Source organism: Penicillium robsamsonii (genome assembly GCF_028829455.1).
Source record: "Penicillium robsamsonii strain IBT 29466 chromosome Unknown utg000003l_segment0_segment0, whole genome shotgun sequence".
Taxonomy (NCBI): Eukaryota; Fungi; Ascomycota; class Eurotiomycetes; order Eurotiales; family Aspergillaceae; genus Penicillium; species Penicillium robsamsonii.
The window spans coordinates 676,426-693,824 of record NW_026643221.1 but is presented as its reverse complement, the minus strand read 5'-3'; the positions used below and the strand labels follow the sequence as shown (position 1 = coordinate 693,824).

Genomic DNA, 17,399 nt, shown 5'->3' with positions numbered 1-17,399 from the left:
ATATTTCTCGGTTAGGGTACTACATACATAGCCCAAGGCCTAATCGAGGGCAATAATCAGCTTTTTTAAATGTTAGAGAACATTAAGCATGAGCATGAGCCTACGTAAGGATGAGTGAGCCGCTCGGTCTGAACTTATTTTCTATTGTGTCTCTACGAATCTTCTCAGAGCTAATTATGGTGGTTTCAATACAGTGGAATAAGCCCTTTCAACGCATTTCTGTCGGTGAAAAAAGGTGGATTGTTATCCATAAACAGCATATACTGCCGTACCATTACTAGTACTGACGAATAACAATACAGAATTGAAACTGACAGGAAAAGAAGAAAAAGACCACCTTCTATACAATGAACCACTTCTTGTTTCATTCTTGATCTTGTTCGAATTGCATCTCCCACACCATGGATGCGAACTCGACGAGTTCTTGTGTCCCAATGACTATATCACGTTCTCCGTTGATTTGTGCGGGGCGTCGAAAAAGAGATTCAAAAGGGATCACGAGCTGAGGTAGAGGATGATGGGGATCAAAGTAGACTGCACCATCAGATTTCCTACTAATGGTCAAGTGAGTCCTGTTGATAGAGCGGGAGGTTTGGGAGCTCCATTCCCACTGATCGATCGTGATCTCGGGCCTTTTTGTATGGAGATTAACTCCGATAGCGACATTGGCCTCCTGTCTTTCCGGATCTATCCAGTACTGAGCATCACGGCGGAGCTTGGCGTAAGTCTCCGAATTGGCGACCTCCAAAACAATCGTGGGTCTCCTAGGAGCGTTTGGGGGGGGGGCTTCGTGGACCCCACCCCCCGTCTGCCTGCTTCCTTGTGCCATCTATGGCAAGCATCACTGTGTCTCCCCAGGATTTAATTGCTTTATGCAGGCCCATTGGCTCAAGGGCCAGTATAAGCATGTCGTTGAAAGCCATTGTGGCTTGTTCGTGCGCCGGGCCGAGCATTTTGACGATAAGGATCTTCGTTTTCGGATTGAAGAATGTATTGGTACGAACAGGAGGATCCGAGTTGATGAAGTCGTGCTCGAAGGTCGTAGGTTCAATAAAGAAGATAAGGTGTTCGCTGTGGTCTTCTTTCTCGGGGCTATAATCTTCGTCTGGCGTATTCTTAGTGTTGTCTCTCTCACCAAGGATATTCTGACGATTACACTCACCTACAAGCCTATTGCGGTGGAAAGTGCGAATGCGCTTTGGCTTGTCCGCCGAGCCGAATTGAAGGGGGTCTTCCGTCTGTGGCAGCGTGATCGAATGGTCTTTGAGTCCTTCCCAACTTGCACCACTTGCCCGCGCTTTTGCCTTTCGTCCAACGCGGAAAGAACCATAGAGACGATCATCCTCAAGCAAGATAATCTGGCAGAAATCGTTCATACCACTGTAGCGATATGCTTTGACCGAAGGAGATAATCCTTCGATATCCTGCCGGCCATGTTCGATGGCGCTATCATTAAACTCGAACATCTTTGCTTTTAGAGAAGAGCTCGGCTGATATAAAGCTTGAGGATAATTTGGTTTATAGAACTGGCAAGAAATCGTCTTTTAAGGCATTAACAAGAAAGCTACCTCATTATGACTGTACTGTGTCGTAATATCTCGTCAGTTTACATCGGTCTGGGAGAGGAACATGGACTGTATGCGATTGGGTGATGGGAGAATTATAGATAGTGTGAGTAGGATGCGACCGCACTAACCTGCCCAGGTAAACTAGAATGTATATAGAGAAAATGAATGGAAATGAGACCATGGACTGAAATAAGCTGGAGAAAGAGCGAGAGGAATAGGGATCAACCTAGAGTAGCAACGTCCTACACTCGCCGAGTCATGGACATCCCACTGAACAATTTTCAGTCATTTGCCTTCCTCGTTTTCTTACCATTCCATTTTTAGGATGCCCTCCACTTCCGGGCTCGCCTTGCCATCCCTTTCAAAGCTCGCCCCTACCACATCCACAAGGCTGATCTTCTCTCGTGGTGCGTTAGGCTCAAGTGAACCGTCGACATGGGTGACGCTCAGCCTGTTGAGCTACTCACCGGTGAGTACATCCAGCCAACGGCTGTTAGGCCACACACAGTCGGGAAATACTTCCCCAAAGGGGGCCAGTCTCGCGCAGTTACTCTATTCCGCAACCTCGCCGTCGACGGCCCACTCAAGTCCTACATTGACGTCGCAGCCAGCGCTTATGCCGCGGACCAAAGCCTTCACAACACTCTCACAAATCACACTTACAACAAGGGCTACGCACAGTTCCCCAATTGCTTCACACTAGAGACACTCGAAGGTTTGTTCAAAAGTGGCATAACGCTGACTTTCCGGTTTCACCGAGTCACCAGCACTGCTAAGAAGTGCGAGCCATTTAAGTGAATATAACTCAGAATTCTAATTTAGATTTAGACGATTAACTAGTTAGATAGTTAGGGAAACCCTAGATCTAGTGCACCTACGGGTGCGAATGCTAAATGCATTAGCCCAGATAATTAGTTAGAATAGAAAGAACTATACGACGATTTAAATATCATATTCGACGTTAGAGATACTACTACGGTAATAATCTAGTCTATTAGTATAGACACTAAAGACGTTCTTAAATAGGTAGATGTAAGAGTATACAGTTTTCAGGTGTAAGGCCAGTCAACCGGGTAAGATACAATGACTTGGAGAGGAACAGGAATGTATTGTCTGTGTGTACCAAGGCTAATTCTTGCCAAAAGGAAAGCGGATTCCGCGGAATCCTGGACTATGTGCCGCCATGCTCACGTGGGAGCCATGTGATGATTCCTTGGCGATACATTCCGACCAATTCAGTCAGGTGACTCGGTCTCCATATTGTAAGGATCTTTATCCGTTACATATAGAGGGTGAGAATCACCCTAGTCGCGCGACTACTGCACTGACCCTCTCAGCTGACACGGTGCGTGATGTGATTGGATTGTAAGTCGAACCTGAAACACTTAGTCCCTTAGCATGTACACACAACCACCAAGTGCGATGCACAGAAATACAAAATACACCGTTGCCATATTATAACTCATACAAGGGCTTAGACTTCACGTTAAAGGCCAGAATTCTATTCCTAGAGTTATTCGATGTATCCGCAGCAGGCTTACAGGCGGAAGCAACAAGGTATCAGGGAAATACAGCGACGAGAACATCGGTGTGTAACTGTAGAGCTATGTAAAAAGCAGGGGGAAAGGAAACCAAGCTAGTAAGCTACGAAGAGCCATGTGATATATAGAAGTGATAGTGCCTTGCGAAAGCGATCTACTAAGTATACTTCTTTGGTCGATCAGGAACTTGTAAGTCCTCATACTTTGCTTCTGACTCAGACAGTCGTAACAATATGAACCAGGGACGTATTAAACACTACTACACATACTGATTGATATAGGTCTTGAACTTAGAACGGAATCACTGAAATTTTGGTGTCACATCTACTCAGAACCCATTGCTTCTCAAGTAGTCACCCAAACCCTCAACAACCGGAGCTGACTCAGCTTGTTGAATGGGGCTCTCATATACTGCGACGACTGCAGTCTGGGTAGTTTTCACAATGATAGCCCCATTTGCACCCTAGATTGGATCATTGAATTAGTTATATGTATAGTAAGATTCCAGATAATGCATTTTATGTCTGTTGAGGCACCTACCTTCTTCAGATATATTGAGGAGTTCGACACCTGTACGGCGAAATATTTTTGCCCATTTAGCTTTAATCCCTTGGCTTGCGTCTGCGACGTATTTTGAAACGCAGATACCACGGCATTTTGCTCCTCGGATGATAGCTGTGAACACTGATTAGTCCAAGCAGTATAATTGATATAGTTCAGCAAAAGTTGAATTCTCACTTGAAATCCTTCGCTAATTGCCCAGACACCACCATTTAGACCGAGGATAGCGGCCTTACTCACTTTGCGTGAGCCGAGCAGCTGATAATCAACGTACTCTAGCCAGATGTTAGCAAAAGTTAGGACGGACTAGGCGATAGTGATGGGCATACGTTGCCAACTCATTTCCGCTAGATATTGGAAGGATATAGAACAATCGTTCTATACGTGACTGAATTCTTCTCCTCGGGGGGAAATAAGGCTCCTCTTATACTCGTGGGCGAACACCACCCACATTAGACAGACACCTTGACTTGACACACATATATTCGCCTGCAGTATGAGGTGCAGTTCATTAAGATCCCCCTCACTGTGGATCCCTGGGGTAATATGCCGTAACTGAGTTCGTTAAGGTGTTGATTGGGTATTCATGCAGAGAATCAGGATTTTGACTTGCATATTGTTAGACACCTAGTGTGATAGATCAAGTAAAACAAAGACAGCATTAGATATTATTGGAGCTATTTAACGAGATCTGTCGATTGTAGATCTATGCCAAGTGATCTTCTAGATAATTTTAACGATTGGCTGATTTATACTTTCTTCGTAGATCGCATTCATAGTTGGGGTGGCGGTCAGGCAGCCACCGATTGATATAATACTCTCAAAGTCTATTTCGTACTAGTTAGCATATTTTTTCTTCGTATATAAGAAGTCGGTCAAGATATATGATATATCCAACCGATAGCGTATTATTTTCAGGATACAATTTCATTTAAATACTGTATCTATCTTACCAAGTAAACAAAGTAACATTCTAGAAAATTAAGCATAGGAAGGCATAGTGACTAGACATAAGTTCGTATACCCCTTAGCCTCCCACGACCTGATTATACTAACTCAGAATTATTTGGTACGATCTAAGTGAGCGAGGTCTTATTACAGGTGCGCTATAAATGGGTGATTAGATACGATACTGAGCAGAGAGGTCCTCTAGCCATTTTTTCATATTCCGTGGGATATACCGGGAAGAGAGCATGAGAATAAACAAATGTTCGCCTGGGTCGACCTTGCCTCTATGCTAGTAAGACGATTGGATTGGCACGAGCATTCTTTGACACTGGCGGGAATGTACATACTCTCTTCCAGACTTATCGTCCTATAGTTGCGGACGAGGCCATAAAATACCTTGGGAGTGATAAGGATATGAGCTGGCCTTTAGATAGTGACTGTGACTGGCGGAAGACTTTGAGGTCTGGTCTGCGCAAACCTTCAAGATATATTCAAGAGTGCCGAGTTCTAAACATCTAACCCAAAGGACAAAAGGAGATAGAAAAAGCCTTGTAAAAAGACATTGCATGGCAGTAATTACATGTGAATGGAATCCTACGAGATTGTTTGGTAGACTGGGAAGCGCTTTTGGGGAAATTGCGAATATACGTAACATCAGAGTGTAGTCGCGTCAACGAGATCAAATGGCAAGGTGGGTAAGATAACACAATATCCATAGATTAGATAGTTCAAGGTGGGACTGCCACAGCTCAAACACTCTTCACTAAACCCATCACTAGACAGGAACGATAATTCACCATATTTGCCTCGATAACCAGTACGTAGCATTCAAAACATCAAATTCTCCTTGGCGTCTTTGTTTACGACATGAAGTCCCGGCCTAACAGATTATTTTTCTTAGACAACTTAGGAGGCCTCCTCTGTAAAGAAAGCTTAGACGGATAGAACCGTCTCAGTGGTGTCATGTATACATGGGGAAAGTGTTCATAGAAGAGATATATTTTGGAAAGTATCTATATTAGATCGCTTGAGACCGATTTCTGAAGAGATCCTGTCACCACTCATGGACATGCCATATCGCAGTATTGATTACGATTTTAATTTTTTTTTCTTGGGAAATATATAGACAAATAGGAATGTTAAATTGACGCCTTATCAATAAGTTCGCATTAGGGCATCTAATTAAATATAATATTCACTACTAACAGGATTTTCCCTCGTTTCCCCAATTGGGAGTTTCAGAGCTTTTTCCATCAATAGATATACAGGAACTCATCGTTTTCCTTGTCCGTGATGTCCTTGAAGGGCATGCCCTCCCCTTGCTCCGCCTGAATCTTACTATCGATGCCAACCTCGGCGGTCATAGAGGTATCCTTGATATCACTAGCCTTGCCGTTGGCAATTCTGCGCTTCTTGTGCTGCTTGTTCAAGAACCAAAGGTTAAGGGTCTGAATACCCACGCAGCCAAGCAAGGCAATGAAGAGACCGAGCACAGCACGTGTACCCTGAAGATAACCCGGAGCCTGATCAGCGGTGAACAGGAGGGGACCCGAGAGGGCACCAGCGGAAGTACCGGCCTGGTAGAATGCAACCATGGTGGACATCTTGGCAGCACCGGCGGTATTTCCAACGACCCAAGAGAGAAGAAGGGGATTGGCGGCATAGATGAATGAAGTCAGGTAGTATGCAAAGAGCAGCGGTCCCTGGTTTTTCTTTTCGTTATGTGGGAGCGCGTAAAGAATGGCGATTCCAACCACCACAGGAAGCATAAAAGCAGCCAAAACGGCAGACTTGACCTTAGCCTTGTGGGTGGCCCAGCAGCTAAGAATGATCACGATCGTTGTAATAGCTCCATAGGGAATGTTGAGTAGGGCAGCCTGGAACTTGTCGAAACCGAAACCAGTCACGATGAGAGGACCGAAAAGACTAGGCAAGGCCGATCCCATGTTCGGGAGCAAGGCCATCGTAACGAAAAGCCAGCTCTTAGGTTCTAGGAAAACCTCAAGAGCCTGCGACCACTTGAATTCGTAGGAGGTTGCACTGTTCTGGTTGGCACGGAGACGCTCAACCGCCAGGTGTCGCTCGTTTTCAGTAAGGAAACGGGCAGTAGTAACGTCATTGTCAAGCTTCCAGTAAATGAACGGTGCGGTGACGATAGTGACAAGACCAACGAATAGGAAAATACTGTATAATAGTGTCAGCGGTGTTCAAAAGTATAGCGATCTCGAGCATCTTACATCTGCCACGGCTTCAACACATCAGACTGAATATGGCCAAGACCGTAAGCTAAAGAAGCAGCCACCATAGTACCTGTGCCGTTACCAGAGTACCAAAGGGCGATACGAATCGGCTGTTCGATACGGCGGTACCATCTACCGGTGAGAATGGTGAAGAGAGGCATGCATCCGGCTTCAAACAGACCCATAAAAAAGCGAGCGGCCATGAAGGTTCCGAAAGTATTGCAGGCCGCCATGCATGCCACAGCGATACCCCATCCGAGAATCATGGTCGGCATAAGAATACGGGGGGGGAACATTGACCAGGATCCATGCGGAGAATGGCTGCCACGCCAGTTGCGCGGCGGGGGCAATCGTTCCAATGAGGGAATACTGGTTCCCCACAAGACCCATATCAGACTGGAGATTGAACAGCGCCGCCGTTCCCAAAACACCTTTATCCAAAATCTGGTAGACGGTTAATGAGAATCATATGTAATCCGGGTATTACTCGGTGTGTCTTTACCTGTAGGAAATACACCCAGATGAGGATGAGGAGGATGACCACATCGGTCTTTTTCTTAATTCGATCATTCTATAAACAGTGGTCCCATGGTGAGCGATGTTCTTCTGTTGGGGAATGTTGTGAAGTGTACCTCTTCTTTGGTGACAGTGATCACCATACCTTCCGCGATCTCCTTTGCAGACGATGCATCAATGTCTACCTTGGGAGACTCCATTTCGATAGAGCGTTTGATATTCTGGTCCGCCATGTTGATTGCCTCCTTGCGACGTTGCCGTGGAATGCAAGGTTGGAAGAGAGAGGTATGGTATGCAATGTTTTTCTGTCAAGGAAATGCCCTGGATCTTATGTTCCCCCAAATCACTCTTCCGATAACACAGTGCCCCTGATAACCTCTTGATAATATCTGGGGCAAGTTAATTAAACGGCCAATCTCTTCCTTGGATTCCCGCATACCCCGCTTAGCCAAGTTTACACACCCCGGATTAGTACACCATCGACTCCCATCCCCATCCGGGATCTAAAGCGAGTACCGGAACTTCCTTTGGACCGTTGATAGAGCACAGCCTCATTTGATTGGACCATAGAATCCTTTTTCTCTTTCACTCAATCTCCCCGCTTCGGTACAGCCTATCGGTTAGAGAAAGCTTCTCATCGTTAGAAGATTAACATGATTAGTCTACGCAACCAATCGGGTTCACTGAGATACATAGAATTAGGAGCATTCAAGATCAGGTGAGTACGGGCTGTGCTTGACTGATTCCGCTTTTTAAGCTATACTGCCGAGGACCGAACCAAATTCTAATCTAATCGCGAAGGGGTTGAAACTCATACCGTATCTGCGTGGCAAGGTCGTGTATTTTGTACGTAATAGCTTCATTTTCAGGGTTATTATAGCGAGAATGGTAAGCCTAGACTATCCAGAAACACTACAAGAGGCATACATTGAGTCCCTGAAGGTTTCGCTAATTCTACATGGGCTGCTGGTTAAGTTCTTGGAAATCTCTTGGTGTAAATCGATACTCGATTAAGATTCCTGCCCCTGGCCTACTCCCAGCCGATCGGGTCTACTCTGCCGAAGCGATCGGCTCGGAAAACTAGGGGGTGCATGCGTCGATCCGACGTATTCGTCCATCGAAACTAACGGCTGGCTTTTCATTTGCATTATCTGAGATGTGGATCAACGGATTTCAGGACAGTTCGCCTCATATTCCCCGGTAAGCTAATTTGATTTAATTTATTTCCAAGCTCCATGGCGATGGATCCCATCGAATTAATCCTCTATCATGCTAGTGGATCCTCCATCTCTCTATTTCGCGGGGTATCTCAATCTATTTTGCACAATCGAGATGCACACTGTTGGATCGTTTGGCCTATCTCCAATAAGTTCAGATACTGTGTCGTTCAAGTAGTTGCTGGCAAAGTTCCATGTAGCCTTACTAAGTATATAAGGCTGTATGCACTCCCCACAAAAATAGAATCATTCACCATTTCCATCTCGGCCTCCAAATCTCCACTTCGATTCTCCACTTTTTCTCCATTTGCGGGGGGTTCAACATGTTCCACAAAATGAGGCAAGCCTCCTTCTTGAGTGTCCTTGGTCTGTTTACAGTCCTGTCTGTAGCAAACCCGGTTGGACCCTTGGAAGCGAGAGCAGCGGTGCCTGAGGTTAACCTCGCCACCAAGGGCGAGGGACCCATCGCCCAGTATCGCATTGTTGCGTTGACCTACCTAGGCAACAACGTCATCCTCGCATCTTACGATGGCCGTCCCGACGGAGGAGATTCCCCGTCTCCGAACTCCATCCTGCAACGCCGTAGTACGGACAATGGCGCGACCTGGGGTGAGCCCACCTACATCGCGAAAGGCCAGATCAAGAGTTCCACGGCCCTCCAGTATGGCTTTAGCGATCCTAGCTACATCTATGACCACAAGACTGGGAAGGTGTTCAACTTCCACGTGTTTTCTAAGGATCAAGGCTTCAACGGCGGCGTCCTTGGCAATGATGACACCGATCGCAACATTATCAGCTCTGAAGTCTCGGTCTCAACCGATAAGGGTCTTACCTGGTCTACGGACCCTTCGAATCAGCCTAAGCTCCCCCCGGTCGCCTCTAGCAAGGCCGGTGCTCCACCACTTCTCACCAAGGCAGTCAAGCCGAACGGTAGTACCGTGAATGGAGTCGCCAATGTGGGTGGTGTTAGAGCTATGTTTGCCTCATCTGGGGAGGGTATCCAGCTCCGATATGGACCCAAGGCTGGACGCCTTGTACAGCAGTTTGCCGGAAGTGTCGTTCAATCCGACGGTTCGAAGGTCAACCAGGCCTACAGCGTCTACAGCGATGATGGAGGTGCCACATGGCAGATGGGTAAGCCCATTGGCAAAGGCATGGATGAGAACAAGGTGGTTGAGTTGTCGGACGGTACCTTGATGGTGAACTCGCGCCCCGGTGATGGAAGTCAACACCGCATCATTGCGCTCTCTAGTGATGGTGGCGAGACTTACGGTACCCCCCGCAGCGAGACTCAGCTCCCCGACCCCGCGAATAATGGTGCTATCACACGGGCCTATCCTGATGCTGCCCAGGGCTCTGCCGAGGCTAAAGTTCTGCTTTTCACCAACGCCAACAGCAAGACCTCTCGCGTGAACGGTACCGTTCGCTACTCTTGTGATGATGGAAATACTTGGTCCTCTGGCAAAGTATTCAGAAGCGCTACCACTTCGTACTCCACAATCACTCCTATTGGTGATGGCAAATTTGGACTGTTCTTCGAGGCCGCGAACAACGATCTGCAGTTTGTTGCTCTTACCAAGGAATGGATTGGCATTTCTTGCTAATTTGTGCCCATCGCCCCTGAGCGGTCTGGTCTGGCAGGTCTCCGTTTCACTGGGCTTTACCTTTGTGGCTCAGACTATTTAATCTTATATCCTATTGCACCCTTTGCGTGCTTCGCAATCGAATATATCTTCAGTGTATATCTCACGTCGCCTCTCTCTTCCCATGTATCATATACAGGGCCTACGTAGATAGCATAATTTCTCAGGTGTATTTCAGGTCGTCTAGGGATGCTCAGTAGGCTCAGAGACCATACTGTTTCCTGGAAAAATCAGACGCTCGGGGACTCACATAGGCAGGTTGCATAGGCATCTGCAGTGAGCGACCTACCTACTTTGGTAGGTCCCGATGTAGGTCCATGGCCGCCGGGATGCGAAGCTGAGGGGCCAAGATTCGAAACCCCTTTAAACCCCCTTTTAAATAACGTCACTGATAAGAGACTCACCATTGTAAGCGAGTCAAGGCCTAATTACGGGAAAGCTTCTATCTTAGAAAAGTTGGCAAATGCTTATCAGGTTAATTAAAATTGCTCACAATCTCCCGAGGTCCGCTCGAATGCTACATCGTTATATCTTTCATGAGTAGCGCTAACTCTTTGTAGCAGACCAAGTTATCTTCCTTCTCCGATCCTTTTTAGTCGAGAGTGAAGCCACGTGGTATCGCAAGTCTCTCATTTTTCCTAAGGCGTTGTTGGAATTTTTGTTCTATGTCTATGTTGAGTATTAGGGGAAATTGTGGTAGAGCAGGAGAACTGCCCAAGACGACGCTTTTATATAGTTAAGGGACGCCAGGTCTCACCCCACTGTTGACCTATGAGCGCGCTCGCCCTCGTTAAGATGTGAAGTTCCAACCTTCCTGATCTCCAACCGCCCATTAACCTGAGGTTCGTCGAGGTTCAATCTCCATCGACCCTCATGAACCTGTATATGCATAATTTCTTGACGTCTTTCCTCTTTTGGCTAGATAAAATCGATTAATGATTGATTATTCAGCTTTGTTTTTATAGCTGTTCTGTCAACCTTCAAACCCATCACTCGATTCTTTATCACTACGACGTATTTTAATGAAATAATAATGTAAATATAAATTAAAAAGGTGGTCATCTAGGAATCAATGATAAAATTTGATAAAATCGATAAATTAGTGGTTTACGACCGTGATCTAAAAATATATCAGAATTCATGATGTAAATTTCCAGATATATATATTCGAACCACTGCAGCAATAGTACATATTCATCGACATCATCTTATCTTATTTGAATCATCTGAATTGTACATTATATCGGGAGTTTATTAAATCATTTAAATCACTAGAATAATTTTAACCTAATTACTATTAGATACGACGAAACTGGTGGTGAGCTATGCACTTAGAAAAGTCATGTTTATCATGTTTGTCTAACCTCTGGTTCACCCGCAGGTAACCTCTTGAGGTTCGTGAGGTTCACCCGCGGTTCCCAGCCAGGTGTATTCATAGTGATGCACGAGGGAAGAGAAATCAAAAAGGACACAAAGTACACGTGAAGGGAATCACAGCTCTGAGAAGGTTTAATAGCCTTTCTGCTTTCTCTGATTTCTTCCTATTGCTAGAGATCCTGATTGTTACATTCCTGCCATAATTCATAAAAGATCGAGCTATATATACGATACTCCAAATCATCACAAGCATCCCGTTCCAGATTCCATCTTCACACGACAACCAATCACCTCCCTCCCTAGAACAAAGGCAACTTAGCCGTATTTTCATAATCCACATTCCCCTCTATAGACTCAATACGCTCCATACAAGTCCCAAAAATCCGATCCCACAGCCTCGTCTGTTTACCATAGTTATAACTCTTCCGCCAGCCCTTCCGATGATGCAAATCATGGTCCTCAATAACAATCTCCGCATCAAACATCGACAACAACCAGCTCAGCGTCGAGGGCACTGTCGAATGTATCCGCAGTCCACTATGGCCAAACACTTCCGCAAACACAACATATTCATGGCAAATCCACCACTCATAAAATCCCATCGGTAAACCAAGTAGTTTCAAACTGAAGTACGTCATCACCGGTACGCCGACCATATCGAAGAATTCCTGCTCGTGGTCTGCGTATGCGGCGAGGAGTGGATTCGGATGTTTGGTCAGGTGGTGGGTTCGGTGGTATTTCCATAGATAGCTCACGTCGTGCATCAGTCGATGGTACCAGTAGAACCAGAAGTCGAGGACAATGCCGTATAGTCCGATTTCGAGAGGGAGCCAGACCCAGGACATCTGCGAGGGCTTTTGGGTTTGGCTATAGGAGAAGATAATCGAGAGGATCAGTCGAGACCCGGTGGTTTTGTATAGGGAGGCTACTACTTTGGCCACGCCGATATCAGGAACGCCGTCGCGCTCATGCTTGTCGCCGTCTAGAAAGCCATGTTTATGACCGAGACGCCGGAGGATGTGCACTTGGTAGATCACTGTCACGTTGAAGGCGAAGAAGTAGAAGTTGAAGGCCGTGATTGGGCCTATGGTACGGCCGGTGAATGCCATGTAGGTCTCATGGATGAGGAGGGGGAGGGCGGAGTAGAAGAGAACCCAGCGCTGGAGATACCACTGGGGCATGTACGGCACTTTTTCATCTTTGCTGTGCACTGGTATCTCCTTGTTTAGGTCGATGGGGTGGGCGTTGAGCGCATCTATCAAATAATGACTGATGTTCCATTCGCTGCGAGGGGCTGTGCGCCATGTCGACCGCATGGAATCTTTGGAGAGTGGTTTGGAGTCCATGATGGATGCCCGAGTTGAATTCTGCGGCCGTCCATAGCGGCGGGGATTGTGTTTATATCATTCCCATGAGGAGATCGGTTATGAAGACCCTATGTGAATAGCGAGTTGTGAACTTCCCCAGATGGACGAGTTTACCCCAACAGAACTTACAACTCAAAATGAACAGGAAATGGTAGAGGGACTATGCTAATCAGGCGAGGATCGGCTGCATGTGAATTCCCCACAAAGTTGGCGTTGGAAGGCTAAACCTCGTCTGGACATTAAAATGGGGTTTATGGGGTCCATCATTACACCAAAAAGGGAACCATTGCGATCTGATGTGTGAAAATCGATCTCTACCCAATAGTAGGCGAGAAAGACGTGGGCCAAGATGAGCCGACATCCTGCGCTTGGCTTGAGCCTCGGTATAGCAACCTTGATGTCCATGAGTCGATCAGTTTCGATTGGGGTTTCTTATCATTTTTACGTGCGAAACGTTTTGAACGTGAAGTCAAGAATTTTCGAGGCCATATGTATATGTACGGTAGATTGCTTCGTACCAAAGATTCCTGAAGCTGATTACCTCTTGACGAATACAATGTGAGGAAGTGTATACCAAAAAGATAGGTGACAAAGTTAAGATCGCTGGATTCAAAATTATGGGATGTAGAGGCAAGTACCCCGTATATAGGACAGACTAGATGCAATACACAGGCAAATCCAAGGAGAATTGGATCATGGCGGTCAGCAGTGATGCGGGCACCAGCCCGCATATTCTGATGGATACGCAATCCTGTATACTTCATCATTGGGGGAGGGCTGTTGGTTTGATAAGCACCTGGACATGTGTCCAGGAGTGAAGATGCAACCCTCGTTGAAGTGTATCTTTGAAATTTGCATTTTGCAGGATCATTTTGATCCAAACTATTGACGCAGTCATATAGAGACAAGATATCTAACTATAAGTCTAAACGTTGGCTACGACCGGCGCAGAAGTGGCCTCAGGGTTCACATGAGGCGGAGCAGGGGCATCCGGTCTGGGCGCCGGCTTCTCAAAGCTCTTCATGGGGTAGTATCCCCAGCGATCGAACATGATACGGTCCTCATCCCAGCCAGTACAGTCGGTAGTGAGCATCTTCTCACCGGTGAAGATAGCGTTAGCGCCAGCTTGGAAACAGGCAACCTGCTGCTCTTCTGTGAGCGCGATGCGACCGGCAGCCAGGCGGACGATGGTACTGGGCATCACAATACGGGCAGTAGCGACGGTGCGCAGCAAACGGTCAAAGGGGATCATCTTACGGTCACCGAGAGGAGTACCGGGGATGGGGACGAGGGCATTGACGGGGAAGGATTCAGGGTGGGCGGGCAGGCTAGAAACCGTGTGCAGCAGACCAATACGGTCGGCGTCAGTCTCGCCCAGACCGAGGATACCGCCGGAGCAGACGTTGATACCGGCGTCTCGCACGTGTGAGAGCGTCTTCAGGCGCTCGTCGTAGGAGCGGGTGGTGATGATCGTCGGGTAGAATTCACGCGAGGTATCGAGGTTGTGGTTGTATGCGGTTAGACCAGCCTCCTTTAGTTCCTTGGCCTGGTGTTCGTCGATCATGCCTAGGGTCACACAGACTTCCATGTTCATCTCGCGGATTCCGGTAATCATCTGCTTCACATTCTTGAGACTGGTCTTGCGGCCACGCATGTCGCGCCATGCTGCGCCCATGCAGAACCGAGTGCTACCATTGGCCTTGGCATTGCGAGCCTTGGTGAGGACCTCGTCAACGGGGCTCATCTTGGTGGCCTTTAGACCCGTGTTGTGCTTGGAGGACTGGGCACAGTACGAGCAATCTTCACTGCATCCACCGGTCTTGATGTTCATCAAGGTGCACATCTGGATAGCTGCGGGGTCATGGAAACGGCGGTGGACAGCAGCCTGTGGGGAGTCAGTTTAATTGAAGGTCGGAATCAGGTCGTATAGTGAATGCCACTTACCGCCGCATATGTGAGTTGGCTCAATGGAGTCTCATAGATCTGCTTGACTTCATCTCGAGTCCATGTGGTCCGGGGAGCGGTAGCACCCGTGGCATCAGTCAGAGTGATGGGGATGCTGGTCAACGAGGCCCCACTGGGGGAACCTTGGACAGTGCCGTAGGACCGCACCAACGTACGAGACAATGACCGGATAGGAAGCGACATGGTGATATGGTGTAAGGAAAGAAGAGAAGAGAGTATATGACTCCCGAGGTCAAGAGGGGCAGAGATGATTCACCGGGGACAAGCGTGTGGAGAAGAAATTCTGTCGGCTCATTGGACTCGTGTTAACAGGGGCGAAGTTAAAATGTTGACTCCGTTGACCTTGTTGACTTGGCTATTATTTGTTTGATTCTTCACGTCATAATAGCCCGAGGGTTGAATCCTCCGTTGAATCATCCCAACATGTGAGACATTGAAGGCTAGCATCGGCTTAACTCTTATTTGCGGGTTATGATTTACCTTTATATTCTCCAGATAAAAACATACACATTATTCTCTATTATTCCAATCCTCTCCATGTTTCTTTCCTTTTGATAAAATCCCTTCATGTTGAGCTGTTTGCGTCATCCAGCTATCCACATTTCCTCCAACCAATGATATCTCGTATATTAACCATTGAGATACAGACATGTTAGCAATTCCAAATAATTCCCATAGCCTTTACGATATGTATCAAACCCCAACTCTATAGGACTTTCCTGCAATTGCATCCCAATCCAATATACACAGCAACCCAAGCCATGACCCAAGCAAAATAAATGGCAGAACGGAGATCCCCATAAAAAGCACCCATCTCGGCATATCCGACAATGACCACCGAATACTCAGTTCAAGCTTGAAGCGGGCTGGACCCTTTTTCACATTCCCTGCGCGGTCACAGAATCGAGGACTGTATTGAATCTTGAAAAGGCTGCAAACCATGATCCCATATTGTAGGATGAACCCAAAGAAGCATGACCACAAGGTGATGGGTGTATATACCTCATGGACATCGGTTTGAACAGACGCGGACTTGCGAATTTCTGTAGGGGGTTGAATCACCGTGTCTCTTCCAGGTTCACCACCTTCGATGGTTTGATCTTGGTGGATTTCCGTTGGTTCTTCATAGCTTAGGCTACTCGTTTGAACCGATCCATTACACTCGATGGTATGCGCCTGTCTTCGAGTCGTGATTGGCTCTGGATCGACAGGCTCATCGATGATCTCAGAATGATTTTCTCGGCGATGTTCTCGCGTCGGATTCTCCCTTTTAGCTTTAAACTCCTGCACCATGTTCCTCCATATAGTATAGGCGGCATCCTGCTCCCCATTGTGCTGCCGATGGACTAGCAACTTTGCGAGATCGTTGATTGCATCCTTCAATGGTGGGCTACCTGGTCTGGAGCAATATATGCAGCACTCGAGTATGCATAATGCCTTTCTTTGTCTATCGCGGGATATCGGGGCCCTGCAGTTTTGGCCTTTGAGAGTCTTTCCCAGACAAGGTATCTTTCCATGTAGCGGGATCACACGGTCATCGAGAGCTCGCTTCAAGGGGGTGCAAGTGGTATGGCACGACATTATTTGCTACTGGTGAATGATTGAGAGATGGTTTGTCGGGAAAGCGCCGAGGACTTTTAAGAATGACTCGGTTGAATCAATTTCATGTTGGAGCAACCTCTTGTTTTATATTGCTAACAGATCCCATTCCATATCTCTTCCTGTGAAGCCACAGCGAGAAACATAGCCACATCTATGATGTAGGCAGCGATGTTCCTACGGCGCTTAACAGGGGAACTGCAGTAATCGAGAGGCTGTGCTTCGTTGGTTAGATTATCTCTGATTTTGCTTCGCGCAAGCTTGGAAGCAAATTATAAAACATGGATATCTGACTGGATTTTCAGGTACAATGGTCTACGTTATTAACTAGTTATACTCATTGCCAAAGTCAAGGCCACTCTTTTTCAAGGCAGATTCAAGGAACGGAAAAAAGGTACTTTGGCATCAGTTAGCAGCTAGCACCAGACCCCTGCTTAGTGCATTGCAAAGTGTAGTACGTTGTATCCCCGATGTAACAGACCGAAGTTGGGTCTAAATAAGGAATAAAATTAACACTGCCTCTTATCTGAGCTCTACATGACGCAAGATATCACAGACTTTTCAATCTAAGTACATTGAGTTAATTAATTCGACTCAAGTTCAACATATTCTACTTTAGTGGACTCTAATTGTTGAAGTGCCATCGCGTCCCAGGAGTGGATTGTTTGTTGGGATGATCAAGTCCCACCTCAACATCTCAGCAATTTTATTAGGATCTTTATGTTGAAACTTATTAACAAACGTTAGATCATCAAATATGAACGATTTATGCATATATGCGACCGAGGCCAGGATTATTCACCTTCCCCGCATTTCTTTGTATATGAACTAGTCTGGCGAATAACCCAAAATGAGAT

General features: G+C 46.7%; 7 protein-coding genes across 7 annotated transcripts; 2 read left to right on the top strand and 5 right to left on the bottom strand.

Moving 5' to 3' along the window:
- Nucleotides 1–364: 364 nt before the first annotated feature.
- Nucleotides 365–1,466, bottom strand: N7447_004970 (uncharacterized protein; the record flags this gene model as incomplete). The annotated part of the gene is made up of 2 exons (XM_057229232.1): nucleotides 365–764; nucleotides 802–1,466. 2 exons carry the CDS (start codon nucleotides 1,464–1,466, stop codon nucleotides 365–367), a joined length of 1,065 nt encoding a protein of 354 aa, XP_057084322.1.
- Nucleotides 1,467–2,003: 537 nt separating this feature from the next.
- N7447_004969 (uncharacterized protein) lies at nucleotides 2,004–2,366 on the top strand (the record flags this gene model as incomplete). Its single annotated transcript, XM_057229231.1, has 1 exon — nucleotides 2,004–2,366. The coding sequence occupies one exon, from the start codon at nucleotides 2,004–2,006 to the stop codon at nucleotides 2,364–2,366; it is 363 nt and encodes a 120-aa protein (XP_057084321.1).
- A 1,071-nt stretch (nucleotides 2,367–3,437) lies between these two features.
- Nucleotides 3,438–4,012, bottom strand: N7447_004968 (profilin; the record flags this gene model as incomplete). Its single annotated transcript, XM_057229230.1, has 4 exons — nucleotides 3,438–3,572; nucleotides 3,650–3,784; nucleotides 3,848–3,945; nucleotides 4,000–4,012. The coding sequence occupies 4 exons, from the start codon at nucleotides 4,010–4,012 to the stop codon at nucleotides 3,438–3,440; spliced, it is 381 nt and encodes a 126-aa protein (XP_057084320.1).
- A 1,859-nt stretch (nucleotides 4,013–5,871) lies between these two features.
- Nucleotides 5,872–7,124, bottom strand: N7447_004967 (Major facilitator superfamily domain general substrate transporter; the record flags this gene model as incomplete). The annotated part of the gene is made up of 2 exons (XM_057229229.1): nucleotides 5,872–6,802; nucleotides 6,856–7,124. 2 exons carry the CDS (start codon nucleotides 7,122–7,124, stop codon nucleotides 5,872–5,874), a joined length of 1,200 nt encoding a protein of 399 aa, XP_057084319.1.
- Nucleotides 7,125–8,914: 1,790 nt separating this feature from the next.
- N7447_004966 (putative extracellular sialidase/neuraminidase) lies at nucleotides 8,915–10,195 on the top strand (the record flags this gene model as incomplete). Its single annotated transcript, XM_057229228.1, has 1 exon — nucleotides 8,915–10,195. One exon carries the CDS (start codon nucleotides 8,915–8,917, stop codon nucleotides 10,193–10,195), a length of 1,281 nt encoding a protein of 426 aa, XP_057084318.1.
- A 1,715-nt stretch (nucleotides 10,196–11,910) lies between these two features.
- On the bottom strand, nucleotides 11,911–12,957 carry N7447_004965 (sterol desaturase family protein; the record flags this gene model as incomplete). The annotated part of the gene is made up of 1 exon (XM_057229227.1): nucleotides 11,911–12,957. The coding sequence occupies one exon, from the start codon at nucleotides 12,955–12,957 to the stop codon at nucleotides 11,911–11,913; it is 1,047 nt and encodes a 348-aa protein (XP_057084317.1).
- Nucleotides 12,958–13,903: 946 nt separating this feature from the next.
- Nucleotides 13,904–15,126, bottom strand: N7447_004964 (biotin synthase; the record flags this gene model as incomplete). Its single annotated transcript, XM_057229226.1, has 2 exons — nucleotides 13,904–14,863; nucleotides 14,923–15,126. The coding sequence occupies 2 exons, from the start codon at nucleotides 15,124–15,126 to the stop codon at nucleotides 13,904–13,906; spliced, it is 1,164 nt and encodes a 387-aa protein (XP_057084316.1).
- Between the last annotated feature and the right edge of the window lie 2,273 nt (nucleotides 15,127–17,399).